The 13,843-nt window shown below is 49.6% G+C and overlaps 1 protein-coding gene across 3 annotated transcripts in view; it reads right to left on the minus strand.

Moving 5' to 3' along the window:
- LOC119970046 (ADAMTS-like protein 1) overlaps positions 1 to 13,843 on the minus strand; it is a 343,924-nt gene that overhangs the window by 75,234 nt on the left and 254,847 nt on the right. For all 3 annotated transcript variants that reach the window (XM_038803988.1, XM_038803989.1, XM_038803990.1), the window contains 3 exons: positions 11,243 to 11,422; positions 4,716 to 4,869; positions 2,238 to 3,378 (listed from right to left, as the gene is read on the minus strand). In XM_038803988.1, coding sequence (XP_038659916.1) covers positions 2,238 to 3,378; positions 4,716 to 4,869; positions 11,243 to 11,422 — 1,475 coding nt within the window. The remainder of the gene's footprint in view (positions 1 to 2,237; positions 3,379 to 4,715; positions 4,870 to 11,242; positions 11,423 to 13,843) is intronic.

A 13,843-nucleotide genomic window follows, 5' to 3' on the forward strand; every position in this document is an offset into this window, starting at 1 on the left:
GCGCAACGGTCCGACCAGCGCAACGGTCAGGCCAGCGCAACGGTCAGACCAGTGTAACGCTCCGGCCAGCGCAACGCTCCGGCCAGCGCAACGGTCAGACCAGTGCAACGCTCCGGCCAGCGCAACGCTCCGGCCAGCGCAACGGTCAGGCCAGCGCAACGGTCAGGCCAGTGCAACGCTCCGGCCAGCGCAACGCTCCGGCCAGCGCAACGCTCCGGCCAGCGCAACAGTCAGGCCAGCGCAACGCTCCGGCCAGCGCAACAGTCAGGCCAGAGCAACGGTCAGGCCAGCGCAACGCTCCGGCCAGCGCAACGCTCCGGCCAGCGCAACGCTCCGGCCAGCGCAACAGTCAGGCCAGCGCAACGGTCAGGCCAGTGTAACGCTCCGGCCAGTGTAACGCTCCGGCCAGCGCAACGGTCAGACCAGTGTAACGCTCCGGCCAGCGCAACGGTCAGACCAGTGCAACGCTTCGGCCAGCGCAACGGTCAGACCAGTGCAACGCTTCGGCCAGCGCAACGGTCAGACCAGTGCAACGCTTCGGCCAGCGCAACGCTTCGGCCAGCGCAACGCTCCGGCCAGCGCAACAGTCAGGCCAGTGCAACAGTCAGGCCAGTGCAACGCTCCGGCCAGCGCAACGCTCCGGCCAGCGCAACGCTCCGGCCAGCGCAACACCCCGGCCAGCGCAACGCTCCGGCCAGCGCAACGCTCCGGCCAGCGCAACGGTCAGACCAGCGCAACGGTCCGGCCAGCGCAGTGCTCCGGCCACAATATACCATAACAGTTCTGCCACCGCACACTTGGACTATCTAGGAAAAGGTTATACACATCTGACCTAATTGTGCCAATCAGATGGCCGGGTCACGCCCCAGTGGGCGGGTCACACCCCAGTGGGCGGGTCACACCCCAGTGGGCGGGTCACACCCCAGTGGCCGGGTCACGCCCAATGTTCCAGCTCTTTCCTGCTTTCAAATGTATTTCAGCCAAAGCACTAACTGGTATCTGTGACTCCCAATCCCTATGGTCAGTGAGCCATGGAGCAAATTGTGAAATGGTGGTTTAATAAATAATAAAATATCAAAAACAGGTAGAAAATAATGTTAAATGTTAAAATAAAGGAAATTTGGAGAAAGAGAATAGGGAAGAAAAGCAGATTACAAACAGAATAGAATTAAAGGTTTAGAATTAAAGTCAAGCCCATGTAAAATTTATCATTTATTCACTAAGAAAATTGCAAAAGTCTGAGGCATTAATTCCCATGTTGTGCTACCTTGTTAAAGACCAGGATTATATTAGGCATTCTTGACACAGTTTCCGTCCAGTCACCTAGTTAGGTCAGTGATATTTCACCACATCAGGTGATGGGACTTGAACACTAATGGAATTAATGTGACAGGTGGAGTGAAAATTCTGTCATCAGCTGTTATTGAGGATCCTGTGCCTCCAGCTAAAAAGAAGAGCATTCATTGGTGAACTGTTTTAAAAATGACTGTTAAATTCTCCAGCCATTATCTGGTGGTGGGATTCGCTGGTCACGTTGTCAGTGCATCTCCGTTCCGTGGTTTCCCGGCAGCGTGGGGTGGCTTCACTGAGAATTCCCATTGGCAGAGGCAGAGGATCCCACCACCAGCGAAGAGCGCGCCGCCTCCCTCAGCCGAGAATCTCGTGGCTGGGAGACTGCCGAATCCCACCCATTACCGTGTGGTGTTGCTGCGTGTGAACAACTGACCTTTAAAATTCCTTTCAGATAAAGGTGTTGAAGCCCAGTGTTTAAGCTTTAATGAGTATGTTGTAACGAAACAGATAACATCAATCTACTCCCGGTTATGCAGAACAACTGAGTCTTTACACCACAAACCTTTCTGCATCTTGTTGGCTATGTGTCAAACATAACACAACAGATTTAAAAAGTGATGTAAATAAATTAACTTGGCAAAATTATTATTCACTTAATAGCTTAGTACTGATAAGATTTTTCATAAACATGCCGAGATTTTTCAAAAACATTCCTATTACGACAAGAATACTATTAAAATCAATGCCCCGCCTGTAATTACCATAATGTCAGGAGATGATTCTGAACCATCCAAAATATTACTCGCTTGGGATATACCATTCAATTGGAGTTATTAGCGTCTGAGGCTTTAGATAATGTGTAAAGAGGATGAATAGTGATGAATACATCAACACATTTACTAATAACCACATATTAGAAATGTATTGAATAAAACTGATCTTACCGGTGGTTGTATTTCAATGCTTGGCCATTCTTTGTCCAAGTTATGACAGGTTTGGGGTTTCCCTCCGCTTCACATCTCAGCACCAATTTACTGGTCCAGTCAATCAACAATATTGTGTGACCCACATCAGCAATGACCTTTGCTGAGCGTGATGACCCTCTGTCACTGGACTTCTGCAGTATTACTGGTGCCGTGATTGATCCGTCTTTAGATGGATGAGTAAATTCCTTCGAACTGGACCACTCCATTGAGGATAGTTTTGATACTCTGTGATCCATGGTAGTAATTTTATGGAAAGAAGGTTTCACTGAACTGGTATCTGAGTTTTTCTCTCCATGTTTCTGTTTGGATTTATTGCCATCTGATTGGCCCTTAGAAATTGCAGCAACTAATTGGCCAATAACACGAGTAGCATAGACATCCTTTAGATCATCAGTCTGCCGTTGTATGGCCTTATTGATTTCATCCAATCTCCCCTGATCCATCACATATGTTAACGGAATGACAGATTCCATACTATCTTCGAGAGAAGAGAAATCTTTTTCTGCGGACCCCTTTGATTCCTGTGAATCTAGGCTATCTCGAGACCAACCTATTATCTCCAGAAGTTTAAGAATAATTCTATCATATTGGCCATGGTGGTTTATGAAGAATTGATTTTTATCCACTTTGCTACCATTCACCTTTAAACCTGGCAGGTATTTGTCCTTCACACTTAATGCTTCATTTGAGATTCCATTTCCAATCTCTGCTTCCTGTTTACTGGACGGTGACTCAATCAGTTTATTGTTGCGCCCAATTATTTTAATCACAAAATTTTCACGCATAAATCCAGCTACACATGTATAGGTCCCAATATTGACTGGCTTCAGATGGTTTATTTTTATGTAACCAAACTGAGTGACAGTGACATGTGGTGAGCTCGACAAATGTTTCCCATCTTTCTCCCATGTTATCATGGATTTCCGGAACCTTCTGACAGGACACCTGATGAGCACCGATGTTTTGGGAAGAAGGTATGCCTGTCCACCAGTCGTGAACTGCAGCTTCCTTTCTTTCTTTAATTGAAGATACACTTTGCGGAGACCCAATATGTCAGGTTCTTGGTGATGTGAAGATTTGAATTCCTTTCTGTTCAATCCTACAGCCAAAAAACACACGTTCAAAGCAAATTAAACACGTGCAGAAAAACACAGGATTTTCATGCATAAAGTTTTGCTGGTTTCAATGAGCTAGCTACAACCCCACAACAGGAAACCTGCCTGGATGAGACTGAGGAAATCAGTGGGATTAGAGCTTCACTTACTGAAACAGGCCTTAGGCTCCATGCACCTAATACTTAGACCTCTCTGAAAAATGAGGCCTCCTCACTGAGGATCCTGCAGTAAAACACCCCCCCACCACCACCAACCAAAAGGTAAGAGACCCCTTCCCATGGATTCAGTTGTAACTCGAGTTTGGCTAGGGCAGCACGGTGGCGCAGTGGTTAGCACTGCTCCCTCATGTTGCCGAGGACCCGGGTTCGATCCTGGCTCTGGATCACTACCCGTGTGGAGTTTGCACATTCTCCCCGTGTCTGCGTGGGTCTCACCCCCACAACCCAAAGACGTGTAGGGTAGCTGGATTGGTCATGCTAAATTGTCCCTTCATTGGAAAAAAATAATTGGTTACTCTAAATATATTTGTTAAAAACTTGGGATTGGCGGATTCCATTGTAGTCATGACCATCATCGCCGGCTCTATCCCTCCCCAGAGGTACGCTGGGATTAGAAGGGGGGGGGGGGGGGGGGGGGTTGGGGTGTGATTCAGATGATCGGACAACCAATTTGCAGCTGTTTTCAAGCCTTTCCTTTCAGGCAGATGCTGCCTCTGGACTGGGGTCCAGAATGGGTCTAATTTCCCACCCACCCGCTCAGAGAAATTATGTTGGGTTCAAAAACCAGGTGTGAATGTAAAACACTTGTACACACAGGAAAAACAGACAACGTGTATTGATTGCTAGATTCAACAAGGCAATATACAGGAATATTGATTACGCTTAAAAAATTGATATATTGGATATCTACAACTGACCAATCAGAAAATGATATCGATGGTGATGAGAAGAATATTTTATCACCCAAGACAGTGCTAAAAGATTGGCAGTACAGGAGAGTTACCAGTAAATAAGGATTGTAAAATGATGCTTGATCACAAATTTTAGAATAGTTGTGAAATCAGAATAGTTGAAAGATAAATGCGGAGGTTTCTTAAATGTTTACTTGAAACAAGTAAATATTTGAAATACTTTTGGAATTTTATCTCTTCCGATACAAAACTACCGCAGAGAATTATCACATTTAAAATGGACTCCGAAACATCCTTGTATTTTTAAAACTGAAAATAGCTAATTGCCAATTTCTGTAATTTCAGTTTATAGACTTAAAAGCAATATTTAAATTATTGTGAAATAGTAAAAGAGGAGATTATTAAACTTACTGGCGCAGAGTGGGAAGGAACAGGATCGGAGCTCTGCTGGGCGGGGAAGTGAGGAACAATTCGAGTTGTTTAAAGTGATGGGAATGCCATCTCTGCCGATTTTCCTGCAAATCACATCACGTCTCTGTGAACCATCCCCACACGTTGTGGAACACTGTCTCATGGAGAAAAGGCAGTCCTCAGTTACATCTTCAATTAAAACCAAAAGCCTGTGCTCTACAGAATTGATTTGCAGTCTGCACTCGCTGCGTGAAAACTGCAACATCCCAATGAACAACAATGATAAAAATTAACATTAAATCAGAGATTCAATTAAAGTTCTGAAAATCCTTAACCCAAGAGTTAGCGGTATGGGATTGGCAGGGGTTCACCTTCCTAGAATAGAGTTTGTCGGGGGCGGGGGGTGGGGGGGGGGGGGGGTCATCTCGAGCACCTTTGAACCCCATACATCTCCGTATCTGCCAGGAGAGGGGCTTGTCCAGCCCCTTCAATATGCCAATCATCTCCCATTCAGACTCCAGAGCCTGAACAATGGCATTACAATCCTACCTATTTTCCCAGGCTGCTTCTATTGTAAATCTGGATCTGAATGACAGGGAATTTGCACTCCCATTGGCAGCGCCGTGCAGTTGAAATTCAGATTATGCAAATGGACAGCGCTGTACCCATGTGCTGCCCAAGTGATTCCCAGACCCGCTAGCCTCGGTGTTTGCTGGGGCTGGGATTCGCATTAAAGAGCCGGGCAAACTGGAGCTGTTTATAAACGCTCCGCTCATCACAGACCATAATTCTAGCCAAGAAGGTGGCTGTACAGAGACCGGAATCCGAGATTGGCCGTATGCTGGATGCCATTGAAGAGGAGGACACCCTCTTCCCAGGGTGGGGCAGAGACTCAAGCTTGCCCATTCTCAGCAGCGCCTGAGAAGAGGTGGCAGAGGCCGTCAGTGCTGACAATCTCACCAGGAGGACTGACACGCAATGCAGGATGGAGATGAACAATCTCCTTGGGCAGTAACCACCACTGTGTCCTGGGCATCAATCCCATCCCTCACATCACCTCCCAATCCCTCGAGACCAACAATATCCTACCTTACAACACACCCTCCACCAAACCCCAACTCATGTATATCCCACTTTGCCCAGAAGCTTTGCACACACGTGGCCCCGGCTATAAATACCCATGGAACTCACCTCCCAGGATCTCATTACATCCTCTGTGTCCCGAAGGATGTGGTGTCCCGTAATTCGTGCGAGTGTCAGAAGATGGAACGAGGAATCCCAGACATTCAGATCCACATTATCTCGGAGGAAAGGGCCCTGCACCTCGTGGGTAGGCCGAGGAGAGGTCAATGGCTGCAATGGAGGTTGGCATGCGGCAGACAAGTGAGTCACCTCTCTCCCACTGACCAGTCCTTCCTGGGATTTCTCCGCATGTCTTTGATTTGCAGGATCACCATCAGATGAGACCGGGCTGTCCGGGGTCGCTGCCCTCCAGTCAGATCCTCAGAACAACCCGGAGCATCACTCCCGGGAAGACACCAACGTCTTGGCCCTGCTTTCACCAACACCATCACCATCACAGAGACCATTGCCTCGGTGGGGAATGTGATCAGGCTCCGGAGTTACTTTCTACTGAACCACCACACTCGGGCTGCAGCACATCATCAGGTGGAGGCTGGGAGTCCCGAGGGAGCTGGTGGCTCAAGGGAACAGCTGTCACCCAGACAGATGCTGATCCCATCATTGGTGAAGATGCAAAGCAGAATTTCCATCAGGAGTGACAGCGACTTTCCAGTTCCTGCATGTCCAGGTGGAGGAGTCCTGCTGCCTTCAGGAGCAGGAGGTGCTGCCGACAACGTGACAACCAGGCCAACCCTGAGGGGTGGCGTGACCTCAGAGCCATGGGTCAGCAAGTCCAGGACTTGTGTTGCACTGGGCTGTCCATGGCTGAGATGCAGGACAGGCGAGCCTAGTCACAGGCGGACATGTTCGGGGACCAAGTGGACATTGCTGCGGCGCTCCAGAGCTTGACCTTTCATAAAGGGTCATCGTGGAGGGCGTCAAAATCACTGGCCAGACACTGACTGACCTAAAGCCAGTCACTGAGGGCCATAACCGAGGCAGTGAGAGGGACGTGGCTCAGTCACTGAGGGACACGACCGAGGCAGTGAGGGACGTGGCTCAGTCACTGAGGGCCATAACCGAGGCAGTGAGAGGGACGTGGCTCACTCACTGAGGGACACGACCGAGGCAGTGAGGGACGTGGCTCAGTCACTGAGGGACACGTCCGAGGCAGCGAGGGACGTGGCTCACTCACTGAGGAACATGTCCCAGTTTCAGTGCGCCATGGCTGAGGGCATTGCGACCATGGTTCAGACAATGATGGGCCTCCAAGACTGGCTATGCCAGGTGACAGTGGGGCCTCCAGAGCTCACACTGACCTCAGCTCTATGCCATGGAGTAGCCGGGACCAGCGAGCACAGAGGGAGTTGGAAGGGGCCTATACTGGTGCCTCCCTCAGGGGAGGTGCTGGGATACCTCAGCCCTTCCAAATTTCCCCACCTGACACGGGTGCATCTCATGGGTAGCGGGCAGAACAAGCTGGCACATCACCTGGAGGTCAGCCAGCCCTATCTAGGCCCAGGCCCCCAGAGGGGGGTCCTGACCTCAAGATTGACTCCATGCACGGCAGCCCTGGATCATACGTTGGATGGCTTGTCCCGTGTCTCCATGTCCAGATTCTCCTGGTCAGCCGAGCCTGAGGCCCATTTTCCTCCTTCACCAGCATGTTGCCTCTCTGCTGCCCGCTGTTATGAAGGATGCAGCAGACGGCCACAATGCCCGAGACTCTCTGGGAGCTTACTGAAGAGCCCACCAGAGTAGTCCAGGCTCAGAAGGCATCTTGACCATGCCAATGCACCGCTCAATGACGCTCCTGGTAGTTGAGTGCGCATTGTTATGAAAATTCTCCGCGTCCATCTGAAGCCTCCGCAGAGGCATCATTAACTATAACCTCAGTGGGTAACCGTTCTCACCCAATAGCCAATCTCAGCCAAGGGAGCACCTTGAAGGTACCAGGAATGGACGTGTGTCCCAAGATGTATGTGTCGTACGCATGGCCTGGGGATCGGGCACAGATATACAGCTGGTGGTCACACACCAACTGCACATTCAGGGAGTGGAAGCCCTTCCTATTGGTGAAGAGCGCCCCTTGTCGAATCGGTGCTCAGAGGGCAATGTGTGCGCCGTCGGCACCCCCTGTACCTGGGGCATGCCAGAGAGGGCAGCGAATCCTGCTGCCCGGGCATCCTGGTGGGCCCAGTCCAGATTAAAGGTGACAGGTGTAGGTGCCCGAGTGCATATGGCATCCGTTACAGCGGGAATACTTGTGTGGGCGTTTGCGAAATCCCACACAGCTCCAGCTCGAGCCCTGCTAAAAGATTCAGCGTGACCGTCACCTTGACAACCACCTGGTGTGGGTGTCCTCCTCCATACTCCTGTGGTGCCATCTGGCACAGGTGGCACAGGCTCTTCCTGGTGAGCCAGGGTCAGCCTTGGCGAGGGATGTGTGCGCTGGCGGAGACCTCAGCTGCAGTGTTATCTGGAGCCTGGGTTTAACACAGGCTGTGACAGGGAGTTAGTCAGCTTTCCTGGACGGGGGCAGGATGAATGGGGACAGGGGCACAGTGCACAAACAGGGCTTGGAGACAGCTCGTGAAACTCGGAGATGGGCTACCTGATAGTGTCACTGGTTCTACTCAGACGGGATGTCAGGGTGGGTTCCAGCAGCCACCGTGCAGATGTCCTTTGTTTGGGGGGAGCTCTGCTAATCCAACACTTGGATTAGCCAATCCGCCCATCCCCTTGACGATACTGTGGGGTCTGAGGGTTTGCGGAGTGGGGGCTGGTGGGTTCCCACATGACACAGAAGCCCTCTGAGCACATACAGCAGAGAGAGCAGTCAGCAGTGTGAACAGCCAGGAGTCTGTAGGTTGCAGCAAAGGGGTAGGTTTAAGTGAAATAATGCAGCAATGGGTTTCACAGGGAGGCCACACCAACCCCGGCGAGGACACTACGAGTCCACTTGCACTTGTCACCAAGTCTGCCTGAATGGAGCATCGCGGAGGGGTAGAGCATCCAGTGTCCAGTCCGTTAACCGGAACAAACCACTGCAAATCGCGGGTGTATGGGGCCCCGCCACAAGGTGCAAACCTTGGTGCCGTCAGGAGCGGGGTCGGGAGCATCGGAATGGGCGGGATCGGCCCTGGGTTACTGAAAGGGAAATGACTGTGTCAAAGTAACAAATTCAATTATTTTTCAAATCTCTGATGGGAGCGGGGGGATGTTGTTACTTTCCAATTAACCTGATAATAATACAATGTTCTGGTATGAAAATAGCACCAACATCACAGGTGTACAAGATTATGAGGGCCGTGGATAGAGTGGATGGACAGGCACTCTTTCCCAGGGTGGAAGGGTCAGTCACCAGGGGGCAGAGGTATAAGGTCCGTGGGGCAAAGTTCAGAGGGGATGTGCGAGGCAGGGTTTTTACACAGAGAGTGGTGAGTGCCTGGAACGCGTTGCCAGGGGAGGTTGTGGAAACAGATACATTGACGCCGTTCAAAATGCATCTGGACAAACACATGGATAGGATGGGATGGGTGTAGAGTGATACGACATTAGGAAGTGCTGAGGGTTTTGGCAAAGGTTGGTATCATGACCAGTACAGGCTTGGAGGGCCGAAGGGCCTGTTCCTGGGCTGGATTGTTCTATCACCACAAATATAAACAAATCATTTCAAGTCATTACAGAATTGTACTTGTTACTTTAGGAATACAACAACATTTTATAACAATGTGAAATTTAAAGGACACAATCAAATTACAAAATATCTGAATCCCAATGAGAATAATTCTGATTAATTGACAGAATAAATGTGGCCAGATTTTAACATGACAATGGCTCATGTCGATCCTTCCATGATGCTGCTCTCTATCTCCACCAATCAGTTTATAGCTCTCTTGCTTCTAAATTAGAGTTTTATGAGTTTCAATCCCATTCCAAAGATCTGAAAATCTAGGCGAAGACTCTGATGCCTTACAAAAGGAGTGCTGCACTGTCAGAGGGTCAGTACTGAGGGAGTGCTGCACTGTCAGAGGGTCAGTGCTGAGGGAGTGCTGCACTGTCAGAGGGTCAGTGCTGAGGGAGTGCTGCACTGTCAGAGGGTCAGTACTGAGGGAGTGCCGCACTGTCAGAGGGTCAGTACTGAGGGAGTGCCGCACTGTCAGAGGGTCAGTTCTGAGGGAGTGCTGCACTGTCAGAGGGTCAGTACTGAGGGAGTGCTGCACTGTCAGAGGGTCAGTACTGAGGGAGTGCTGCACTGTCAGAGGGTCAGTGCTGAGGGAGTGCTGCACTGTCAGAGGGTCAGTACTGAGGGAGTGCCGCACTGTCAGAGGGTCAGTACTGAGGGAGTGCCGCACTGTCAGAAGATCAGTACTGAGGGAGTGCCGCACTGTCAGAAGGTCAGTACTGAGGGAGTGCCGCACTGTCAGAGAGTCAGTACTGAGGGAGTGCCGCACTGTCAGAGGGTCAGTACTGAGGGAGTGCTGCACTGTCAGAGGGTCAGTACTGAGAGAATGCCGCACTGTCAGAGGGTCAGTACTGAGGGAGCGCCGCACTGTCAGAGGGTCAGTACTGAGGGAGTGCTGCACTGTCAGAGGGTCAGTACTGAGGGAGTGCTGCACTGACAGAGGGTCAGTACTGAGGGAGTGCCGCACTGTCAGAGGGTCAGTACTGAGGGAGTGCCGCACTGTCAGAGGGTCAGTACTGAGGGAGTGCCGCACGGTCAGAGGTGCTTTCTTTCAGCTCAGACTTTAAACCGAGACCCCCGTGTGTCTTCTCTTGGTGCTATCTGAGGAGCAGGGGAGTTCTTCCTGATATCTTGATCATTACCTTGACAGCAGTAAATTGAAGGGGTGTAGGTTAGGTTGATCGTAGATCAGGATAAGTGGTCGGTACAACATTGTGGGCTGAAGGGCCTGTACTGTGCTGTACTGTTCTATGTTATATGTTCTAATTATCCCCTAACCAATATACCCACATTGATTCTCTTGTTACCTCCTCTCCCTCCAATCCGGCCTCTAGCATTGACCTTTGAATGCCTTGGGTCTCCATTGAGACGTATAGAGGCAGCAACTCCTTCCACTTCAGGGCTCTTATATTCCTCGAAGCTTCTTCACTCCCTCTGAGTAATACAATGGTGTCTGTCCTGAGCTGCTGGGCTTGGCGTGTTACACAGTCTAAATATTACCACTCTACTAACCTTTGCTCCTCAGATATTTGTATCTCACCTGTACGCCTACCCTGTATAACCACACACAATGACATCTGTAATCTATTCTCCATTCTAATATTGCCTCTTTTCAATGGCTCCATGCTTATACTTATTTTTAATTCAAATGAATCACAATTCTAAATCAGATGCTTAACTTTGGTCTAATATGTCTGCAATAGTGAGATGGTTCTACCTGTAGCCAATCAGAAGCCAACCATTCAGTTGGGCAGTCCACATCTCCACAGATCCGGTGAACTCCAGGTTTAGGAGTGAGGCAACGTTCCTCAGCCACATCCACAAAACTTCCATCAGCCATTCTCTGTTTGCAAAGAGCCCGTCGAGTCTGGACACCACCTCCACAGCTCTGTGAACACTTCCAGATTGAAAAAATTGTTATTTCACAAATAATGCAGCAGAATCAACATTTTTCCAGAGATTTTACAAGGATACATTTCATCTCCATCATTGTCCGACACTGGGAAGGTTTATACAGTTTGTTGCCATACTCAGTAAGAAATATTTCTCTGCTAAATTCCAGACAAATGAAAAACTTTATGTTGAAATCAACAATATTTCTCTTGTTAAAATGTAAAATCAACGCATTCAGATAATGGGCTGGGCTGGCGCGCGGCCAATTCCAGCCCTACTTGACCCGGAGTCACAACACAAGTAAATTCACCAATAATTCTTGTAAACCCATCACACTGCAGTGACACCCTCCAACAAGTAATGCAACAGTGGTGCTGCAGTTTTGCATCTCAATTTTAATGCCTGAACTGTAGAGAAATCTCCATGTTCCAATAAACTGTACTTTTTTCCTGTCCTAATAATGAAAGAAAAACATCAAATTTCATCCAAAAACAATGAACTTTATTGAGTTTTTAAAAAATGGACGCAAAAGCCAAAGCTGGCTGAGGATGTAAAGTGAATCACTGACTGAACCATTGCTGGGTGATACTGAGAAAGACAATGGAACCGCACTCTGTTTCCAGACAAAGATACTTCCACAGCAACCAGAATGGAACTGCCTTCCTTGGTGGAAGTTGCAACATCGCATTGAGAGATATCTCATAGGTAAGGTCCAGACCGGTTTATGGTGTGCGTGCATGTGTGTCAGTCAGCAGGAAATATGCCAACATCAAACCCAATTGCTAATGAATGATGTGTACAAGGCGGCCAGAGACTTTGGTTCGAGTGCCACAACTTTCTGCTGTTTCACTGGTCCGATGCATTGCCTGTAGGAAGCAGTGACCATAACATGGTAGGATTTAACATTCAATTTAAGAGTGAGAAACTCACGTCACAAACACCAGTGCTAGACTTAAATAAGGGTAATAATAAGGGTAATAATAAAGGAATGAGGGCAGAGTTGCTGGGAAAGGGCTTTACCAGGATAGACAGCTATTCAACAATGGCAGACTTTTGTGAAAATAGAACAAACATGACTCAACAAAATATATCCCAGCGAGGAAGGAGGATGTGATCGGGTCGAGATTGCCCGGCATGGCTGTTTGGCGGGGTTTGGGGGGGGGGGGGTCAGGGATTCTTTCACGGGCCTCGGAGGTCAAGATGTCTTTAACATATGGGCTGGAATTCTCCGACCCCACGCCGGGTTGGAGAATCCCCGGGGCGACGCGAGAATTGTGCCCCAAATTTGGCTTCCCGATTCTCCCCCGCCGATTCTCGGGCATCCGCGGGATTTCCGCTGAGCCAGTTGGGGACCGTTGAAAGCAGCTGCCCCCGGCGATTCTCCGGGCCCCAATGGGCTGAGTGGCCGACGTATTCGGCCGTGTCCCGGGACCTACCGATCGGCGGACGGGCAGGCTGGTGCCATGGGGGCCCATGTTCCTCCGTGCCGGGCTCATGTAGGGTTCCGCCATATTGCCCGGGGGCCAGCGCAGAGAAGGGAACCCCCGCGCATGAGCCAAATCATGCGGAAATACGCCAGCCGTAGCGCGCATGTGCGAACTTGCGTCAGCCGTTCCGCGAAAGCTGGAGTTGTGGGGACCACTCTGGCACCACCCTAGCCCCCTAGGAAGGGGAGCATTCCCCATTATGTGGGACCATTGACGCCAGAGTGGTTGGCACCGCCTTTCACGCCAGCGTGGGGACTTAGCCCCATTATTGGAGAATCCCGCCCATAATGCCCCAATCTCTCGCTACAATGGGGTGTTCTGGCAAGCGGAGCTCCTCACTATACAAAACAGGGATGTGTGCAGTCTCGGCCGAGGGTTCCCTGTTCAGGTCCCTTATTCAACGCAAATCACTTTGAAAACCTACTTGGGAATCAAATGAAAATAAAGTGCGATAAGCTCCCTGGACCCAATGGGTTGCATCCTAGGATATTAAAGGAAGTAGCTACAGAGACAGTGGATGCCCTGGCAACAATCTTATAGGAATGAATGGATAGAGGATTGGCTAACTGATTGAAGACAGATAGTTGGGATAAGAGGAAGTTCTTCAGATGTCAACCTGTAACTTGTGGAGTGCCACAGGCATCTGTGTTGGGACTATAATTATTCACAATGTATATTAATGACTTGGACGAAGGAGGTGAATGTGCTATTGCCAAGTTTGCGGATGACACAAAAAAACGTTGGAAGGAAATGGTGAGAATAACAGAGTCTACAGAGGGATAGCGACAGGTTAGGGGAGTAGGCAAAAACCTGGCAGATGGAATATAATGGAGGAAAATATGCACTTTGGTAGGAAGAATAAAGGAGTTGAATGTTATTGAAATGAAGAAAGACGGCAAAAAACAGAGGGATTTGGAGTCCTTGTGCATAAACTTCAA

Source organism: Scyliorhinus canicula, chromosome 8 (assembly GCF_902713615.1).
Source record: "Scyliorhinus canicula chromosome 8, sScyCan1.1, whole genome shotgun sequence".
Lineage (NCBI taxonomy): Eukaryota > Metazoa > Chordata > Chondrichthyes > Carcharhiniformes > Scyliorhinidae > Scyliorhinus > Scyliorhinus canicula.